Below are 20,648 nucleotides of genomic sequence, written 5' to 3' on the forward strand. Positions count from 1 at the left end.
TGAAACATAAAATATGGGACTCCTTCTTCAAAACTCATTGAGAATTTAATAACTTGCTAATCATATTACATCTGAATTCCTATTACCATGGGGGTTTTAATGTTTAGCAAGGATAGGTCTACTTAGGGAAGTGATGTATCCTATGACGAGATGACAAGAGGCAGTTAGAGAGAAATGGTCACTACCAATAAGAGTCAAAGCCTACCTCTCCATTACATTATTTTAATCTCTTTCATTCTAAAATGCTCCTATATATCAGTGCTTTTCAAATTGAATGTGCAAATGAACCACCTGGAGATGTTCTTAAAATGCAGATTGCCAGTTGAGCAGATTTGGGTTAAGGTCTGAGATTCTGCATTTCTAATAAGCTCCCGGGAGATGCCCACTCTATTGGTCTGTGGACCACAGAGAAGAAACGCTGAATGATACTAAAAGCTTGACTCTTGCTCGTCAACTATAGGTCATTATTCCCTAAGTGTTAAAGCCACTGTCTACACTTAGGTTGCCACATTCTCTCCCAGAAGTCAACTGTCAATTAGTCTGAAAGGTGGATGTACTTTTAAAACACCTCTGAGTGATTTCAAAGGCTTCTGCCTTTTAGTGCCTGAACTTAAAAAAAAAAAAAAAAGAAAAAAGAATCACACCGTCAGCAACTAGGAAATGCTCTCTGCCAACTAGCACAGGAAACTCTGAAGCTTTTACTGCATATTTGTGACATCTGAACTTTTCAAATCTGATCTTTCTGTTTGTTTCATTATTTTCAGCCTTTTATGCATTGCATTCTTTCTACCTCTTTCGCGAAATGTAAAGCACACATTTAGACTATGAATGTGTTGAAAACTTCTTGCTTCTTATTAATCCACTCCACAGGTTACTCTTTTTTTTTTTTTTTAACATTTATTTATTTTTGAGACAGAGACAGAGCATGAACAGGGGAGGGTCAGAGAGAGAGGGGGACACAGAATCTGAAACAGGCTCCAGGCTCTGAGCTGTCAGCGCAGAGCCCTCTGAGCTGTCAGCGCAGAGCCCGACGCGGGGCTCGAACTCACGGACCGCGAGATCATGACCTGAGCCAAAGTCGGAGGCTTAATCGGCTGAGCCACCCAGGCACCCCTCCACAGGTTACTCTTAAAGCCAAACAATCTTACTTATGATGAATACATTCATCACAGGTACAATTAAAAAAAAAATTAGAAGAGCGCTGGTGGCTCAGTTGGTTAAGTGTCCGACTTCAGCTCAGGTCATAGTCTCACGCTTTGTGAACTCGAGCCCCACGTCGGGCTCTGTGCTAACAGTTCGGAGCCTGGAACCTGCTTTAGATTCTTTGTCTCCCTCTCTCTGCCCCTCTCTTGCTTGTGCGCTCTATCTCTCAAAAATAAATAAACATTAAAAAATTAAATTTTTTTTTAAATTAGAATCTCATCTTCCAAGATTTAATAATATCTCTGGCTTAGTACAAGTTATAAAATCACATTGTTTTATTAATATATCAGTGAGTAGATCTCACCCAACCCTTGACTTATCTATGTGTATCGCTCTGACCAGGGATTAATAAGGAAAAAAACCTATTAATAGAATCCAGGAAATGTACTGCAGGATTTGAGTATTCTAAAGTTACTTAAATACAACAATGCTTTTAAGGTAGATTTATTAAATTTTTTGGAGAAAACATTCCATTTAATAAGACTCGTTGAACATTTGGCCATAAGACTGAAAGTTATTCAGTCAACAGAATGTGTCTTGATGAGAAAAGACTTCTTTTTTCCTCTGAAAGATCTGAAATTAAGGGAGAACTCCGTTACTAACAAATAGTCATTAATAACATAAACTATTTTAATTCAGACTAGTACCTCAGAGAAACAGATTTAAAAAAAGCATTCAGCAGAGAAATAAAGTGAAATATTTCATACACATTCAAATTTCCCTTTATCTTTAAAAGACTTGGCATTAAGAGATTTTTCTCCAAGTCACAATTTCTCCTTAAAGCCCACCAACCCGTAGTGACCTTCATCTTCTGAAATTCTATAATAGTCTCCGTACAACTCAAATAGGAATCATCTAAAAACAACTCACAGTGCAGGTTATATTTTTTATGGAGTCTATTCTCCCCCAACTAGAGTATGAACTCCTTGAGGGTGGGCAACTTTTTTTTCAATTTTTGTGAAATCGGCCTGCGACAGACTAGTAATCTATTTCAGTCTCCATCCAGTTTAAGAAACTCTTTTCTTCCTCCCAATCCTGCCTTTCTCCTGTAACTCTTTCCTCGTATTGTTCCCTAATCTAGAAGTAAACAGTGTTTCATGTTCTGAGCCATTGTTCCTATATTTCAACAAAAGTAAACCTACCGCCAAATTTAGCCTAGTAGTGTTGAGTTTTTAAATTATTGTATTTTCTGCAGACAATCATCATAATCCATACAACATCAATTGTACACCCACGGTGTACAGGAAACATTATAAAATATAGGTCCATCAGTTCTAAATGCAGACTAAATGTCCATGCGGTCTGTGGACCACAGAGAAGAAACGCTGAATGATATTAAATAGCAATGGGTCCAAACTAAAAGCTTGACTCTTGCTTGTCAGCTACAGGTCACTATTCCCTGAGTTTTAAAGCCACTGTCTACACTTAGGTTGCCACATTCTCTCCCAGAAGTCAACTGTCAATCAGTCTGAAAGGCTATCTACTATCTCAGGCTAAACATTATGTTACACAACTTACCATTTTCAGTACAGCTTTTTGCTTGTACAAAAGCAGACAAGTTACTAACAAAACAAACAATGAGACAAAAGCAAATGGTGTCAAGAAAAATACCAAGGTTTCCTTCCATATGTCATCTGGGATTAAAAATCACAAGAAAAGAGGCTCAGTTAGAGTTTACAGTTATTTTTCAAAGTTAATTATTTTATAAACCAGTAACTAGTGAAGAAATGCCTTAAAGTTGGCAACTTCTGCCTTATTTCCTGGTGGATAGATACCACGGTTCTATCTGTGTATAGCATTCCTTTCATTTGTGCACTTTTTATAAAGAACAATCACTTCACTATACTGTAACATCCCTTCATTTCACTCAGCAAAACAACTCCCCAAAGCTCAATTCTTCTTTTCTGAGAGGATTTTGTTTAAAATTTGACCTGAGAAAATTTCATCAAAAAAGGATAACATATTAGCTAAGTGATTACAGAAACAGGTCTTGTGTATCCCTTAACTCTTTTTTTTTTAATTTTTTTTTAATGTTTATTCATTTTTGAGACAGAGAGCATGAATGGGGGCAGGTCAGAGAGGGAGGGAGACACAGCATCTGAAACAGGCTCCAGGCTCTGAGCCATCAGCCCAGAGCCCGACGCGGGGCTCGAACTCGTGGACCGCGAGATCATGACCTGAGCCGAAGTCGGACGCGCAACCGACTGAGCCACCCAGGCGCCCCTATCCCTTAACTCTTAATACGTCAAAGGTTTATATTGTATCATATAATGCCGTAGCAAGCAAGAGCTGGTGACGGAAAGCGGACTACATCACCAGAAAATATGCCACTTTGGCATGGGGATTATTTTGAGCTGAAAGCAATCAAGACCCACCAGACTCAAGAAAAACATTTACCTCTCCCTTAACTACATAAACGAATTTAGATAGGGGGGGGCTGGCTCTGAGAGAGAGCTATTACGAGAGCCAACCTCTATTTGAATAACCTATCACTGTGAAAGGGCAAAACATCTCATTACAGTAGTGCCTCAACCCCCTGTCCTTGTCCATGGTTTTGATTTTACCCGTGGTTAGCTGCAGTCCAGAAACAGATGATCCTCCTTCTGAGGTATCATCGGGTCAACAGTAGCCTGATGCTATGCCATAACGCCTACATCATTTATCTCAGTTCATCTCAACACTTAGGCATTTTTGCATTCATTTCACACCATCCCAAGAAGAAGAGTGAGTACAGTATAAGGTATTTTGAAATACCCCATTATTATAGTCCGTGTATTGTTACAGCTGTCCTATTTTGTTATTGCTGTTAATCTCTTACTGTGGCTAATTCATAAACTTTATCATAGATTATATAGGAAAAAACAGTTCATATAGGGTTCAGTACGCTCCATGGTTTTAGGCATCCACAGGGGGTCTTAGAATGTATCTCTTATGGGTAAGGGGGGTACTACTGTACCAAACATCTCTTCTTGTTATGCTGTGAATTACTCTCCTCCGCCTTTGAAGTCCCAGGCCCTGATCCCATTGCTTAGCTCATGATGGCATATAAGCCTCAACTGCCCTACTTGCCCTTGGGTCCCACATTTCTATGGGGCTCCTATACCTATGAAATTAAATTTGTCTTTTGGGGGCCACCTGGGTAGCTCAGTTGGTTCAGAGTCCAGCTCTTGATTTCGGCTCAGGTCACGATCTCACAGTTTGTGAGTTCGAGCCTCACGTCAGGCTCTGCACTGACAGCAAGGAGCCTGCTTGGGATTCTCTCTCTCCGTCTTTCTCTGCACCCCCCCAACCCCCGCCGCTCAGAAAAAATTGATTTGTTTTATTGTTAATCTGTTTAATGTTGATTTAATTACTAGAGCAGCCAAAGAACCTAGAAGAGTAGAAGGAACATTTTTCCTCCACAACAGTTAGCTTATTCAGCAGGCTAATCTTTAAGTGGCCGGTAAGAATTCTTAGCATGTCAGTCTCCTGGATCTCTGCCTGCAGGATCTGATGAGAGCAAGAGCGGGGAGAGTCCTTTTCTTTTTCTAAATTTAGATTGGCAGGAGAAAATATTTATGGAACTAGCTCCTTGGGTATAGTACCTTTGGTAAAGATTTGGTATTAGTGCTTGTGTTTTTTGTTGATCCTTTTCCTGTTCCCCTTTGCCATTTTCCAGGCCTTGAGAGTTTGGCTTTATGACCAGTGAGAACGTTCTGCTAACCAAAGGGGGCATGTACCAGTGTGCATTTGGCAGATGGACAAGCAGGCTGTGGCTCTGAGCTGACTGTAGTCAGGACTGGGTCCAACTTACAAACCAAAACTTGGGCTCAACTAGGTCTACAGTGAGGTTTCTTTGTCTGACCCTGCCAGCTCTCAGGGGAATTTTGGCAGAAGGGGTCCCAGTCCATAAGGGGCCGTTTGTCACCTCAACCTTCATTGTCTCACTGTGATGATAAAGGTCTTTGGGGGCGCCTGGGTGGCGCAGTCGGTTAAGCGTCCGACTTCAGCCAGGTCACGATCTCGCGGTCCGTGAGTTCGAGCCCCGCGTCAGGCTCTGGGCTGATGGCTCGGAGCCTGGAGCCTGTTTCCGATTCTGTGTCTCCCTCTCTCTCTGCCCCTCCCCCGTTCATGTTCTGTCTCTCTCTGTCCCAAAAAAAAAAAAAAAAAAAAACAAAAAAAAAAAACAAAAAAACGTTGATGATAAAGGTCTTTGTTTTCTTATGCTGGATCTTGTGAGGGCTGCATCTTTTGCACTCTCCTCTGGGATATCTCTTGTGTCTGTGGTTAAGCCTAGAGAAACGTACTGGTTTGAGTCACTATTCAGATTAATAGGTCCTACTTATCGATGGCCAGACAATGGATCTTTTGAATCGGACTCCTAGATTGACATTTTTTTTTTTTTTTAGAGACCACCCGTCCTATTGATGTCTGTGGAAAAACTAAACTAAAAATGGGACACAAAGGAATATAATGGCTAGCCTTAGGGACTCCCTTAAGGAGATGAAGGAACATAAATCAAAACAAACGTTAAAGTCAACATCCCGTGTAAATTCCCCTTTTCAAAATCCAGCTCCGTCTGCCTATCTTAGCTTCGCTTTTCCTATAACATTTACAGAGAGCACTCTGGCCTGATCTCCAGTCCCAGGGTATACAGGTGACCTGTATAAATGCTGAAAGCTAGGAAGTGATTTTAGCAGAAGCACCCAAGAAGGGTGGTGGGGCTCACTTGGCTATCCCTTATAACTCCTCCTACTTTCCAGGGCTTCAGGTATTCCTATACGAAGTCCTTTTCAGGTATATCCTGGACCCCCGCCACAAAGAATTCATGTCCCGTGAACAGAAGCACATCTTTGAAATTATAAAGCCTCTTCACCTCCATTTTATGAGGATCATACCATTTTAGAGAGGAGCTGGAAAGATTCGTGGCCATTCACCCTCCCACTCACGAGGACCTTATTAGATCCCAAGGGGTGTTCTTCCTACCCATAGGTATCTTGCAGTTAAAAGACAAATCCCATGGCTCCCTGAGAAAACCACACCCCTCACCCCAGAGGAAACAGATGGCCAGAATTTCCCTTAGGCCTTCCCACAAATGATCAGCTGAAGGCCAATGTTCAGGGGCTGACAGAAGCCACAGGAGAGGCTTCTCCCCCCGCCACCTGGCAACAAAGGTGAATCGGTCCAAGGTTAAACTGTACACTCAGAAAGAAGGCCTTTGCTTAAAAGTTTTATACAGACTTTACAAAAGGCCCTATGCAACTTCTTCACCATCAACTCGAATGCCCTTACATCTATCCTTGAAGCAGGGTTCCCGTATGGACCCTTCCCGGAGTTGATGGGTCATCAATATTGCACTAAGATTGTATAGAATACACATTAAAGGATGTATTATTTTGAGGGTGCGACTAAAAACTCACCATACCCACTTTAAACTATGCATTGACTAAGGATAAGATATAATTCAGGACATGATTTTCTCAATGTCAGTTCCACAGTCTCCAGATGTCTTATGCCAGTGACAAAAATGAGTAACGGAACCCGTACGTGTTCTTTCTGATTCCACACATCTCTCGGTTAATTGAGTTCTCCCTTTCTACCTGTTTTTTCTTCATAGCCCTTAGTAATTATATGATACAGTTGGCTTCTTCATTGCTTCTCTCTAGTCAATATGAGAACAAAATATCAATTCTGTAAGGACAGGGGTTTTTACTGCTATATGTCAAAAGCCTGAAAAAATCTGACACATATTAGGTGCTTTATAAAGATTTGATGAATGAAAGAGAACAATGATATCAATATGATAGGGGAGATAACAATCTAACAGGGACTCTATTATAATGGTACAATATGAAAATATGAATGATTGATAGATGCCAGTATCTGTCTGTATCTACATCTATACATGTATTTACACAGCTATATATCTAAAAGAGCGATGCTGAGTTAATTTCCTTCACCTTTCGACAATTGTTAGTAACTTCTGTTGATAAAGCTAGTATACTGTCAAACACGATAACATCTTGCGCCAGTCTCAAGGCTTTTTAGCTTATCTTGTTATTTAATTTGAATATGTCTTTTTTATCATAAGTCACTTTAAGTCAGAAGTGGAGGTGAATGACATATGCTTTTACCAATGATGACATATTAATCGGAAAAATCCTCATCAGGCACTGGACACTCAAAAACAAGCGTACTCTTGATTTCAACTCAGGTCACGATCTCACAGTTCGTGAGTTCGAGCCCCTCGTCGGGCTCTGCGCTGACAGCTCGGGGCCTGGAGCCTGCTTCGGATTCTGTGTCTCCCTCTCTCTCTGCTCCTCCCCTGCTCACACTTTGTCTCTCTCTCTCAAAAATAAATAAATATTATTTTTTTTTAAAAAAAAATAGGCTTCCCCCAGAAGGAACTAGCATATTTTCTTTAGTGACGGTCAGAAACACAAGAATATTGCTGAGAGAGCTATGACAAGACTCTTAAACTAGTTTACTCCCAGTTAAAACTGAATATGAGATTTTTCCGTAAGCCGATGTTTGAGGTGCTTGCTCGTTTATCTTCTCTGTTTATAGACTATATGCAAGAGCATTTTGATTTCCACGATTACAAAATAGACCATAAGAAAATTAACTCTCTAGCAAAGAGCTACAGTCACGTAGTCACTGCTCTTACTCTCCTACCTTTCCAGCACTGTTCATCACTCCACTCACTCCAGATTCCATCATCCGAACAATAGATGTTGACTTTGCTTCTTACCAAAAAGCACAATTGTTGGCTTTCATTTGATATTCTTGCGATGCGTATCTCATTTTCGACGGTGGTAGTCTGAAAGCCAAGTAAAAATAAGATGCCATCATCAGATCTGATTGCCGCTAGATAGATCCCATTTGATCTGTCTCTTTCATCGTGGATTTTGTTCCGTAAAACATACGCGTCAAATGACTGGAAGGGTACATACCAGAATCTTAACACTGATTATCTCTCCCTACGGTGGGTTTTTTTTTTCTTTTTTCATTTTCCCCCCTTCCTTACCTCTAATTTAAATTTTTTCTACAGGGATAATGAATCACCTGTAGTGAAGGGCATGTGCGACAGGGCAAAATGCCTAGATAGCATTGGTGTTTCTGAGAGCCAGTATTCAGATTCGTGTCAAGTTTCTCAGGTTCCATCAACTGGAAAATGCTACACACACTGAGTTAGCAAAAAGAGAGTCCATCATGTGAATGTTATCTCTATGGAAACTACAGAGTTCATACACATCAAGTTTTCTTTCCCCCTCCTGACTCTTATTTTGGTTAACTGCCATACAACGTGTGTGACAGAGCTCAGGGCTTCGCGTGAAATTACTTCTTCCGATATGAGAATACACATGGCTGGACGATCTCAAAGGAAGAAACAAATCGCTGAGGAAATTACTTCCGTTTCGGCAGTTCAAAGGGCTGAACAGTGTTCCTCATCCAACATAAGAGCTTGTCTTTTGTTGTAACTTTTCTTGGGAACCCGGCATCATGTAGTCGACCGGGAAGAGCTGCGTGATTTGATTGTAAGTCAGTCCGCTTCCTTGGGACACGTAAATCAATTCATCTGTATATGCAACGAACTGATTAGAACTAATGACTCCCTTTCGGTCTCCACCACTCTCTGAGTTGGAAACCAATGAATGAAATTAACATGACGACGTGGGGCTGAAGGCAGCATCACCTCGTTGGTGCCGGGGGTGATTGGTCTTGCAACCACTGCCTGTTTTCCCGATTAGCCCCTCTTCTGCACAGCAAGCAATTCAGACAGCCCTGCCAGGGTCTACCTCTGACCTGATGCTTGTCCCTCAAGAAGTGGTTTTTATATGTGTGTTTTTTTTGTTTTGTTTTCATTTCACCTAAGGCCTTCTCATAACCCACCCCACAACTGCCTTCGGCAATTTTGATTTATTGGCACGATATTGGAAACAAGTGACTCGATTATCTCTGAAACCCTAATAGAGCTTTCAAATTGGTATGACTTATAGAGAAAGACAGATACCATATGTTTTCACTCTTCGGTGGATCCTGAGAAACTTAACAGAAACCCATGGGGGAGGGGAAGGAAAAAAAAAAAAAAAGAGGTTAGAGTGGGAGAGAGCCAAAGCATCAGAGACTCTTAAAAACTGAGAACAAACTGAGGGTTGATGGGGGGTGGGAGGGAGAGGAGGGTGGGTGATGGGTATTGAGGAGGGCACCTGTTGGGAAGAGCCCTGGGTGTTGTATGCAAACCAATCTGACAATAAATTTCATATATTGAAAAAAATAAATAAATAAAATAAAATTGGTATGACTGATCATGCTTTCAGACAGCAAGCAAACATCTTTCTTTTGTCCGCCAAATTATACGGTTTTCAGAAAATCAAGACACATGTCATATTCTATTCCTCGTGTGGCTAGCAACCTCCTCTGTGAACCTCCTATGGGTTCACATGTTTGCTGTTTTGTGCAAAGGGCTACGCTTATCAAAATAAAATCAAAAAAATAAAGGGCAGGGTGACCGGGTGGCGCAGTCAGTTAAGCGTCCGACTCTTGCTTTCAGCTCAGGTCATGATCTCACAGTTGTGAATGAGCCCTGAGATGGGCTCTGCACTGGGGGGGCGGAGCCTGCTTAGGATTCTCTCTCTCCTTCTCCTTCTGCCCCTCCCCAACTCGTGCTCTCGCTCCCTCTAAATAAATAAATAAATAAGTAAATAAGTAAATAAAGGCTACGTTTCTGATTTTCACAAATAAACGCAATGTTCATACCACCCAAGTTGTATCATCTTCGGTGAATTCAATTTCATAAATAAAGCATTTTGCCGGAATGGGCCCTTGAGGCATGCTCCATTTCAGGTTAACTTCCTCTGAGTTCTTCACAGTAAGACTAAGGTAGTCTGGCGGCAAAGGTTTAACTGAAAAGCGAAAGGAAACCGTTTCAACATGGAGGTTACTAAGTTGAGCGGTCGCTCGTATCAAAAGCTAGGGACACCTAGTGACGGAAGCCTCTAAGATAAATCAAGTGGCTCAAGACCAATCTCTATAATGTGAATTCATATCAAACCTGCTTGCCAACCAAGACCAATGTATTGAGAAACGTGGCTCTTTTGGAAACTAATTTTTTGATAAGTCGCATATTGGCAAATATTAAAGTCCAGGAGAAAAGTTAGACGATCCAAAGCATTACAGTCATTTTTTCCATTTGGTAGCATTAGAAACAACTACCACAACCATTACTGCTACTGTTTTCACTAATAGCTAACTCTTATTTAGAGCGTATGATGTGTCAGGCGCTGAACCAGGGGTAAACTCACTCATGTCTCACAATAAACCTATGAAGTGTCCTCTATTATCCTGATTTTACCGATAAGGAGATTGAAACAGATGCTAAAAGTAACTTGCCCAAAGTCATACAGCTAGAAAGTGGTAAATCCAAGATTCATAGCCAGGCATGACTAACTCTAGAACCTGTCATTCTCGTAACTGTCAGAACTAGGAATTCAGACTCAGAATATACAACTATTCGCCTACTGACGTGTGAAATCCTCCATCATTAACACTAGACGAAAATACTGTACAGGAGACCGACTTTTGGAAGCCGGGAAATACACTAAATTTGAAATAAAAATCCTGAAACAATTATTCTTCATTCAATTCCTTACCCCTGTACTTCTATATTTCATAAGAGGTTCTTCATAGGCTCGATTTGGCCCTCCTTTTTCTGGCTTTGCATTTCCATAAGTTTCCCTATATCTCTGTCTCCATCTTTTCTCTGCCATGTGGTTGTAAATGGACCAAGCTAGAAACATTTTAAAGTTGTTTAACTCACCTATATTTTGAAGCTGAAAAATAAAATAGCTGGGTCTGATAGGATGAGAGTCTGATGATCCATTAACACAGATGTAGAAATCTTTATAGTCTGATGCCTCCAAATGGGGAAACCTGCATCCAATATTTTGTCCATCAACCTTGATGTAATCAGGACACTGTGTGGCATGGTCCAAGCCGTCATACCTGTAAAAGAAGTATTGTTGAGAACTGTGTTTTCCAGTATCTTACAGTATTGTGGTATTTAATTTTCAATTATCTTAAGATACCAAGTGAATAATAAAGTCATGTAATGACATGCCATATTGATCGAGCACCAACTCTATGACAAATCCTATGTCATACGCTAGGGATACAAGAGTAAGGAAAGCAGGCATAGTCCATAATTTCGCAGAGATTACAATCTGGTGGGGGTTTTAACAAAATCTCAAAGATAAGGCAAGGATTCTTACTCACGCACTTAGGTTATGTTGACTTGCCCACGGGATTTGTGAATCAAAGAGTAAGATTTCTATTTTAAAAACCTGGAGTTGACGTACATAATCCTGGACGATACTGCCTTTTTTCTATTGTACCGGAGAACTTATATTAGAAGAAAGCAGATTTAAAAGCAGACTTACAAAATACTGTTATATTTAATAAAATGAATGAAATTCCTTTGAGGAGACAATGCACATCAAGAGATAAACCTCAGCAAAGTCAACAGAGGGGTCAAAATGAAAAAGAAGAGGGGCGCCTGGGTGGCTCAGTCGGTTAAGCATCCGACTTCAGTTCAGGTCATGATCTCATGGTTCGTGAGTTTGAGCCCCGTGTCAGGCTCTGCCTTCAAAGTGCAGAGCCTGGAGCCTGCTTCACATTCTGTGTGTGTCTCTCTCTCTCTCTGCCCCTCCTCTACTTAAGCCTTCTCTCAAAAACAAATAAATAAATATGTTTACAAATGTTTTTAATCACAAAAAGAGAAAGAAGAGCTGTCTGGCAAGTAAATATCTAATTTCCCATCCTCTCAGCCAAGAAATGTTGCCATATCGTTGAAAGTTAACCTCTTTCCAGTAATAAGGCTAACAGGAATTAGGGGGGATTTCCCTACTGATTTTCAAAGCAACAAATGCCTGGTTTATTTTCCTACAGAACAGCTTGCAATGCAAAATGTGACATCTGTAAAAGCAGTCAAAATCCCTTTTGAGATTAAGTCAATCTAGCAGTTGGTAAGGTGCTGATTTCAAATATCCAGACTCTACTGAATTCACTTTATGCCAAGTATTTAGTTTGTTGCTGTTGTTTGTTTGTTACCCCAAGTTGTTACTCATTTTCATGGTGGGGGAGAACGTTTTATGATAGTGAAAATATACTTTATTTTTTAATACAATAGCTGATAGCGATATACTGGCTGTAGAGAAAGAAAAGAAAATATGAGCATTCTATAATAAGCTGAAACTTGCCTTTTCAACTAGCCAAGTATTTACTTTGGACGGAACTAACTACTTGATTAGTTCACCTGATTAGAGTTTGGGAGACTTGAGTTTTAGGCTTGACTTGACCCAGATTTATGTTGTGCCCGCGGGAAGCCTGCTGGTACCCTTATTTTCCAGCTTCTAAGATGTCAGTATTTCTCCCTCACTAGTAAAATGCGGATAATGCGGAAGAGGGCAGGGTCTTTGCTTACTCACACTTTCAGCCTTTTTATCTAGAACAGTGCTGGCATTTAACAACTTCTTTATATTTGTTGAATTAATGAAAAAACAAATTAGACCGTAGAAATTGACCCCTCTGATTCCAGATGAAAAAACTGAGACCCCCCAAAAAGGGAAGACTGCTTGCCCAAGACCACTAAGTTAAACGATGCCAGAGCAGGGATTAGAACCCAGTTCTCAGGATGCTTAATAGCTTATACCTATCACTTAACATATTATCATTTTTCTAAAGAAAAAAGCCAATATAACTTGGGCCTGAAACTCACAAAGAGTTACACTTTGTCCTCTCTTGCTTTTTACTGTTATTTAATAAATGCATAAATTCCAATACATACTTATCAGTGTACGAATACTCTCATCATTTGTTTCATTCATTTAATGAATATTTTGTGATAATCTACTATGGGCCATAGCACAGCAGAGATAGTTAAGAGAAATGTAAGAAACAGTTCCTGCCCACCAATCTCTTAAAAATTTAAGGGAGCAGGGGCGCCTGCATGGCTCTGTCGGTAAAGCACCTGACTTCAGCTCAGGTCACGGTCTCATGGTTTGTGAGATCAAGCCCTGCATCAGGCTCTGTGCTGACAGCTCAGAGCCTGGAGCCTGCTTCCAATTCTGTGTCCCTCTCTCATTCGCCCTTCCCCTGCTCGTGCTCTCTCTCTCTCTCTCAAAAATAAATAAAACATTAAAAAAGTATTTTTTAATTTAAGGGAGGAGACAAAGCGCACCATACGTGACAAAAATTGAAATGCCATCCAGACAAGTAATTGAGAGCTATAACATGTAATAGTTCAGAGAAAAACTGAACAGAAGTTGACATGATCAATAAAGGGTTAATGAAATGGAATGCCAGATGGGCTTTGAAAGACAGATAAGAGTTGGTGAGAAAGCCAGAGGACATTCCAGATAGCAATGCACACAGAGGCATAAAAGATCGTAACACGGGTGAGAAAAAAAATGTAGAGAGGGGTCTAAATGGGGTGGAACATTCACACTGGTGACAGGAAAAGGTCATGTTGGGAAAGCAGTGATACAGAGAGGCAGAAATTTGAACGCCACCTTAGATTTTTATCCGGGAGTTAATGAGTAGCCACTCGAAGTTTTGGAGCAAAAGAGTGGCATATGAAAATAGGAAGATAGGAAGATAAATCTGGCTACAGCGTGCAGAACGAATAGGACAGGAAGAGATGTGCGACCTTAAAAAGGAGTGTCAGAACGCAGGGTTCGATGTTACCGAAAATACTACTCATAGAGCAGATTCGTTTTTATAGATATTTTCTTAATATGGGATTCTTATTATAAAAATACTTACCAGTAAAACAATTGATAACTGGTATGAAAATGGACACCCAGACCAGGTTTCCAGGAACAGAGTAAATATTGCCAGTTGTAATACACACAATCCATTTCCTGAATCTTGGTGTCCTGACTTCCTAAGGAATGAATGAACTGTCAATGCTTGAAAGGCACGGTGATGACTCATTTGGGAAGTCACTATGCAATTTTAACTCATTTCTTTTGACCCCTCCTTTTCATTTAGCAGTCAACATAATCAGAACTATACCAAAAGGAAGTTGTTAGAAATCACTTCATCCTAAGTGGGGCATGCAAAATCAAAACCCTTTGAGGGCTCATTTAATGATACTAGCGTAAGCATAGGCAAAAGCACTAAATGAATAATTCTATGATGCTCTGAGCAGTTGAGTAAACACTCACATGCATATTTACTAATATGACTCCCAAACTGGGAACTATATTAACCTAACAAGATGGGTTTGCTGATGTAAAGGATTCAAAAAGGCCAGTCACCCACTCCTAAAAAGAATTCTATTTGTTGCCACACATTCACTTCTACATACAGTCTGATATATAAGAGTTAAGGGGCCTTATTGCCCATATGGATTGTTCTGGCAGTATTCAATATGAAAGGAGAGCTTTGTTTTAACCTTGTGGTGATTTCCAGTAAGTAGCTTCTGACCATAAACTTTGAACTTCTGATCCATTTGTGCAGTGCGGGGGCAGAAGCGTGTGTATCTTTGCTTCAACGCCTTTGTTAAGATCAAACCCGTCGTTGTAATGTAGATTCTTGGTAATGATGGTCTGTTTGATAAGAAGATGAGACAAAGTCAAGCTTATAAGCAGAGACAGCATCGTGAGCCACATTATTACGGCTAAGAAGTCACGGGGGGGGCGGGGTTCTGAGTGTCTAAGAAATTCCTCATGATTATCTGATACAAAGCCCTAGGTACAATCCTGGCAGAGCTCATCTGTGCATATTATATCATGCGGTGAGATCATTTGAATCTTAATATATTATTCAAAATAACCCCCAAAAATTCTGAAAAAGAGACTCTACGGCAGGAACCTGACCTATAATGAAGTTGAAATCAAGAGAATTTTCAGATACCATATGCATATTACATGACAGATGACTTATCACATTTCAAATATCACATGAACACTTCAGGAATCATATACAGTGAAATCTGGGAGGCAACTGGACTACAATCATGTCATTTATCCTTGTGCTCCCGATACGTAGCCAAGTGCGTGGTACAAAAGGATCCTCCATAAATGTTTGATTTGAATGGTCTCTTGAAACTGCCTAGCTGAATTGGGAAGGTAACAGTATGCTTCGCAAAACAAAAATCTTTGAGCATGCTTGACTATGTAGTTAATAAGCCAATAAATGTTCACTGAACACTTACTATAATATATGCAAAGGACTGTGCCGTGTTCTATGGGGCCAGTACAAAGATAAATGAGGCTTAATTTTTACAAAGAGAAAGCTCACAGTCCAGTAGCATACATAAGACCCATATAGAAGCATATAAGTAACTGGAAAATACAATAAAATGTGTATTATTCAAGTCCATATTCCATGGGTGGGATCACGTATTTTGTTTCCCCTGGACTTCTAATGGTAGTCTTAATACTGGGGAGGATGCAAATAGATGTGGCAGGACGCAGGAGATAGCAGCGGGCATGGCACCTTCTTATTTCTTAATAATAGCTACGGAGAGACAGGAATTAGAATGGACAGGGACATTAAAAATCACAAGAAAGCTCCCAATAATCGCACTGCTATTGCAAGATATCGCAAGTGTGTGCTTTACTTACCTTCCAGTCTTCACTATCAATGTTTCGGTATTTTAATTCATATTCTACTGTGCATTCCTCAAACTTATCCAGAAACAGTGGAGGTTGCCATTGCAAACAGAGATAACCTAAGTATCCTGGGTCTACTATCTCAAAATCCTGAGGAGGATTAACTGAAAGAAAATCCATAAAACATTTTTACTTTTTTGTCCTGTCTCTTATGACAAAAATTGCTAAGTCTAGATTACTTCCCTATGTCCATCGGCTGGTGAATGGAGAACTAAACTGTAGTACATCGATACAATGGAATATCATCAGCCGTAAGGAAGAGTGAGGTCGTGATACAAGCTACAGCATGCAAGAACCTCAAAAACATTAAGCTAAATGAAAGACGCCAGTCACAAAAGATCACATGAGACCAATTTACATGAAATACCCAGAAGAGGCAAATCCATTGAGACAAAAGTCAATTCGTGGTTGCCGGGGGCTGGAGGAAGGGAAGAATAACAGATGACTGCTGATTAAAGATTTGATTTTTTTTTTTTTTTTTTTTTGGAGAAACAGAAATATTCTGGAACTGAGGAGTTGGGGCTGTTACACAACTCTGTGGATATGCTACAGACCACTGAACGGTACGCTTTAAAATTTTTTTTAATGTTTATCTTTATGTTTGAGACAGAGAGAGACAGAGCATGAGCGGGGGAGAGACAGAGAGAGAGGGAGACACAGAATCAGAAGCAGGCTCCAGGCTCTGAGCGGTCAGCGCAGAGCCCGACGCGGGGCTCGAACTCATGAAGCAGCGAGTTCACGACCCGAGCGGAAGTCGGATGCTCAACCGACTGAGACACCCAGGCGACCCTGAACAGTATTCTTTAAAAGGCTGGGTTTTATGTTATGTAAATCATATCAATAAAGCTGTTAAAAAGTCTAGATTACTGCTATATGCAAACATGACTTTGCCTAGCGCGGTACTAAGTTTTCATAGATACAAGAAATTCAACATGGAGTTATCTCTGTGGTTATGTAGACCAGAATTTGCCCTAGGATGGGAGCACTTGATTATGTAAATCTAATAGCAAGAGCCAATCAGTATTAATTCAGTGTTTATTATATACATATAACATCCTGGCAAAAGGGATAGAAAACGTAAAATATGACTACTATGGCTAAATGCCTGAAGAATTATTAACAAGCAGATCTTGTTGTTCAATTCTGGTTAACTGAACCCTCTAGCTAACTAAAGTTCAGAGCTATTCCTAGAGTATGGCCAACCAGGACCATTCTCTGGACGGACTTAAGAAAAACTGTCAGGCAGCTGAGCAGAGTGGCATTAGGAAAAAGCCCGTTTTATTTGGGGGTGGGGGAGGTAAGGAACAGTGCAAGGCAATAGCTCCTCCATCTAGTGATTTTAAAAAAAAGCTTTTTGGGGCGCCTGGGTGGCGCAGTCGGTTAAGCGTCTGACTTCAGCTCAGGTCACGATCTCGCGGTCCGTGAGTTCGAGCCCCGCGTCAGGCTCTGGGCTGATGGCTCAGAGCCTGGAGCCTGTTTCCGATTCTGTGTCTCCCTCTCTCTCTGCCCCTCCCCCGTTCATGCCCTGTCTCTCTCTGTCCCAAAAATAAATAAACGTTGAAAAAAAAAAAATTTTTTTAAATAAAAAAAAAAAAAAAAAAAAAAAAAAAAAGCTTTTTAATGTTTATTCATTTTTGAGAGACAGAGAGAGACAGAGCGCCGGTGGGGAAGGGGCAGAGAGAGAGGGAGACACAGAATCCGAAGCAGGCTCCAGGTTCCAAGTTCCAAGCTGTCAGTACAGAGCCAGACACGGGGCTCGAACTCACGAACCGTCAGATCATGACCTGAGCCGAAGTCTGACACTTAACTGACTGAGCCACCCAGGCGCCCCCATCTGGTGACTTAAAAAGCAAACAAACAGGGGCGCCTGGATTCTGTGTTTCCCTCTCTCTGTCGCCCCCTCCCCCGCTCATGCTCTCTCTCTCTCTCTCTCTCTCTCTCTCTCTCTCTCTCTCTGTCTCTCTCTCAAAAATAAATAAACATTAAAAAAATTTTTAAGGGGCGCCTGGGTGGCTCAGTCCGTTGAGCGTCAGACTTCGGCTCAGGTCATGATCTCACGGTCAGTGAGTTCGGGTCCCACATCGGGCTCTGTGCTGACAGCTCGGAGCCTGGAGACTTTTTCGAATTAGGTGTCTCCCTCTCTCTCTGCTCCTCCCCCACTCACGCTCTGTCTCTCTCTGTCTCTCAAAGGTGAATAAATGTAAAAAAATTTTTTTTTAATTTAAAAGATAAAAAGCAAACAAACAATTCTATAAACTTTTCTATTACTAGCAAATCTAATAGCACTATAGTGCCACCCTCATGTTGCCTTTCTGCTAATAAATTCATTTCGGCCCATTTATTTTAATGCTGGATTTCTTAATACTTATTGAGGTGAAGAACCCACAAAAAAAAACTGTGGCACAAATTATACTTTGATATTGGGACGCCCGTGTACCAATAAAGAAGGTCTTCTACTGAGGTTGAAATGACAATCCCACTGCTTCAACTCTTACGGGTAGAAATCTTTGTGAAATACATTGCTCTGATTACCTTCTGCAATAAGAAAAATTCAGTAGACATGATTTAGCAATTCTGTGGTCATTTTTAACTTTTACTTGAGTCTCTGTATATTTTTCGTATTTATCTAATTGCCTTAAAAGTTAAGGATAGCAAATAAAGTTTTCCAGTTAGCTGAGTAACAGGCAATGAGGCATCTTATTTCTTAGAAGACTATACAAAAAGGTATGGAAAGTGTCTTTTAGCTTGGCTTTCACTCTGCAAAGTGTTCGTTATCATTAGTTACCTCATATGTGAGGCTGGCTAGTGGGAACATCTTTTGTGTATGGACTTCCTGAAATATTTCCAGTAACAACCCATCTACTTATTACGCATTTTAACAGAGTAGGTTGAAAAGACAGTTAAGGGGCGCCTGGGTGGCTCAGTCGGTTAAGCGTCCGACGTCCGCTCAGGTCACGATCTCGCGGTCCGTGAGTTCGAGCCCCGCGTCTGGCTCTGGGCTGACAGCTCGGAGCCTGGAGCCTGTTTCGGATTCTGTGTCTCCCTCTCTCTCTGCCCCTCCCCCGTTCGTGCTCTGTCTCTCTGTGTCTCAAAAATAAAGAAAACATTAAAAAAAATTTTTTTTAAAAAGAAAAAAAAAAAAGAAAAGACAGTTAATACCCCAAATTTTAAAACTACTCCGTTGTTGCTTTACCTTTTATCTCAGCATTTGAAGACACAGAACTAAATGCTGTGCAAATGAGTAGGCTATAGAAGCATAGGATGTCCAAATGAACGAAAGCCATTTCTCCAAGATTCAATACCTTGAAATAGCCACTCTGAGAAGGAAAAATACAACATTTTAACTTTGTCTTACTTCAAACAACCAAATGACTCAATGTAATTAAAAATGCATTCGGAAACTCCTGTGCGCTTTCTCCCAGGATTTGGAAAAACTGCCCCTTTGAACGTGGAAACCAAAAAAAAATCAAGTTTGGAACCGAAAAACTGGAAAGGAGGGATTCTAGTCTCGTTTTTCTACAAGAGTATGAAAAAGGCAAAACAAATGTACCCCAAACCCCCCATATCCCTTCATACCCACCCCACCTAAGGAGACCTTCCCGCACGTGGCATGCTAGAGCCAGGATAAGATGACTTCAAATAGCCTTCAGCCTGAAGACTGACTGAGCCAGACCCACCAGAGTGTCACTGGCTCACAGTGGGAATTATGAGATCATCGATCTCCATAGCAATCCTCTCTCCTAGCAACAAAGAAAATACACTGATACATATACTCTTTTTTGAGATTTAAGAAGTGTTTGAAAGTTATCTGACAGCTAAGAAAGCACAGAGACTACACCAAAGCCTCGGATACCTCTTTGCTCCATTTCTTCATAAATATTAAATCACTGTCCTCTACTCTTTCCTGGAAACATCTTCACAGTTGCCCCGACCAGAAACCTGGGCATTTTTCTCAACTCCTCCCTCTCCCATATAGCCTCTCCATTATCACTGCCCCTTCCACGATGAGGATCTTATCGTCAGGATCTCATCATCCAGTCTTTCCTGCCTCCAAACCATTCTCCATACCACGCACAGCAAGAATGACCTCTCTAAAAGGCAAATCTCACTTTTCACCCTTCTTAAAACAACACTTCACTGTCATAGAATACAACCTAACAATCTTTACTTTCTTGAAGGATATCGATTGATCAGAATTTAAAGGATTCGTGTCTCCACATACCTACTTCATCAAAAACCACTCTCCTTTCAAAGAAAAATCGCTACTCCCAGCTCTGTACCTCTCCTTGCGTCTATATTCCTGGAACCAACAATTTCACAGGAAGTTAAGGAGTAAAGATCACTATTCCAACATTCAGGGATTACCTTTTTTTTCCTCCGGTATAAATTCACCAAGTAGGAGAGACCCTCTCTCCTGTACCACCCTCTTCAACCTACCTGGCCGATCTGTAATGTTCTAATGTTGGTAAGTTTCCATTATTACATCAAAGAATCTTGGGACCAAACTATTAAAGCCAGCATGTATATTGGAGACATTAGCCCAGTCACGTTTACATATTGGGAAGTAAAACTCAGACTTGCTCAAGATTACAGAGCAAGTTAGTAGCAGGGCTGAGGTAGGACAGAACTATGATTCCTAATCCAGTGTGTTTCCACCCTCTTATGCTGGATCCCACAAGTTTGACGATCATGAACGCTTTTCCTCTGGGACTCCGGTATTTAAGTCTTCCTTCAATTAGCTAGCGGGGCTGAATCACAATACCATGCTATTTTTTCTAGGTCTCATAA

General features: G+C 40.8%; 1 protein-coding gene across 9 annotated transcripts in view; it reads right to left on the minus strand.

Moving 5' to 3' along the window:
• Positions 1-1,640: 1,640 nt before the first annotated feature.
• IL13RA2 (interleukin 13 receptor subunit alpha 2) overlaps positions 1,641-20,648 on the minus strand; it is a 68,910-nt gene continuing 49,902 nt past the window's right edge. For 4 of the 9 annotated variants that reach the window (XM_047843057.1, XM_047843059.1, XM_047843055.1 and 1 more), the window contains 9 exons: positions 19,054-19,177; positions 15,813-15,964; positions 14,639-14,792; positions 14,005-14,125; positions 11,003-11,187; positions 9,943-10,088; positions 7,858-8,002; positions 2,722-2,837; positions 1,641-1,776 (listed from right to left, as the gene is read on the minus strand). In XM_047843057.1, coding sequence (XP_047699013.1) covers positions 1,726-1,776; positions 2,722-2,837; positions 7,858-8,002; positions 9,943-10,088; positions 11,003-11,187; positions 14,005-14,125; positions 14,639-14,792; positions 15,813-15,964; positions 19,054-19,144 — 1,161 coding nt within the window. In that variant the 5' untranslated portion in view covers positions 19,145-19,177 and the 3' untranslated portion in view covers positions 1,641-1,725. Of the gene's footprint in view, positions 1,777-2,721; positions 2,838-7,857; positions 8,003-9,942; positions 10,089-11,002; positions 11,188-14,004; positions 14,126-14,638; positions 14,793-15,812; positions 15,965-19,053; positions 19,178-19,440; positions 19,532-20,082; positions 20,270-20,648 lie in introns of those variants that run through there. The other 5 variants (XM_047843058.1, XM_047843054.1, XM_047843061.1 and 2 more) reach the window with 5 other exon arrangements.

Source organism: Prionailurus viverrinus, chromosome X, assembly GCF_022837055.1.
Source record: "Prionailurus viverrinus isolate Anna chromosome X, UM_Priviv_1.0, whole genome shotgun sequence".
Lineage (NCBI taxonomy): Eukaryota > Metazoa > Chordata > Mammalia > Carnivora > Felidae > Prionailurus > Prionailurus viverrinus.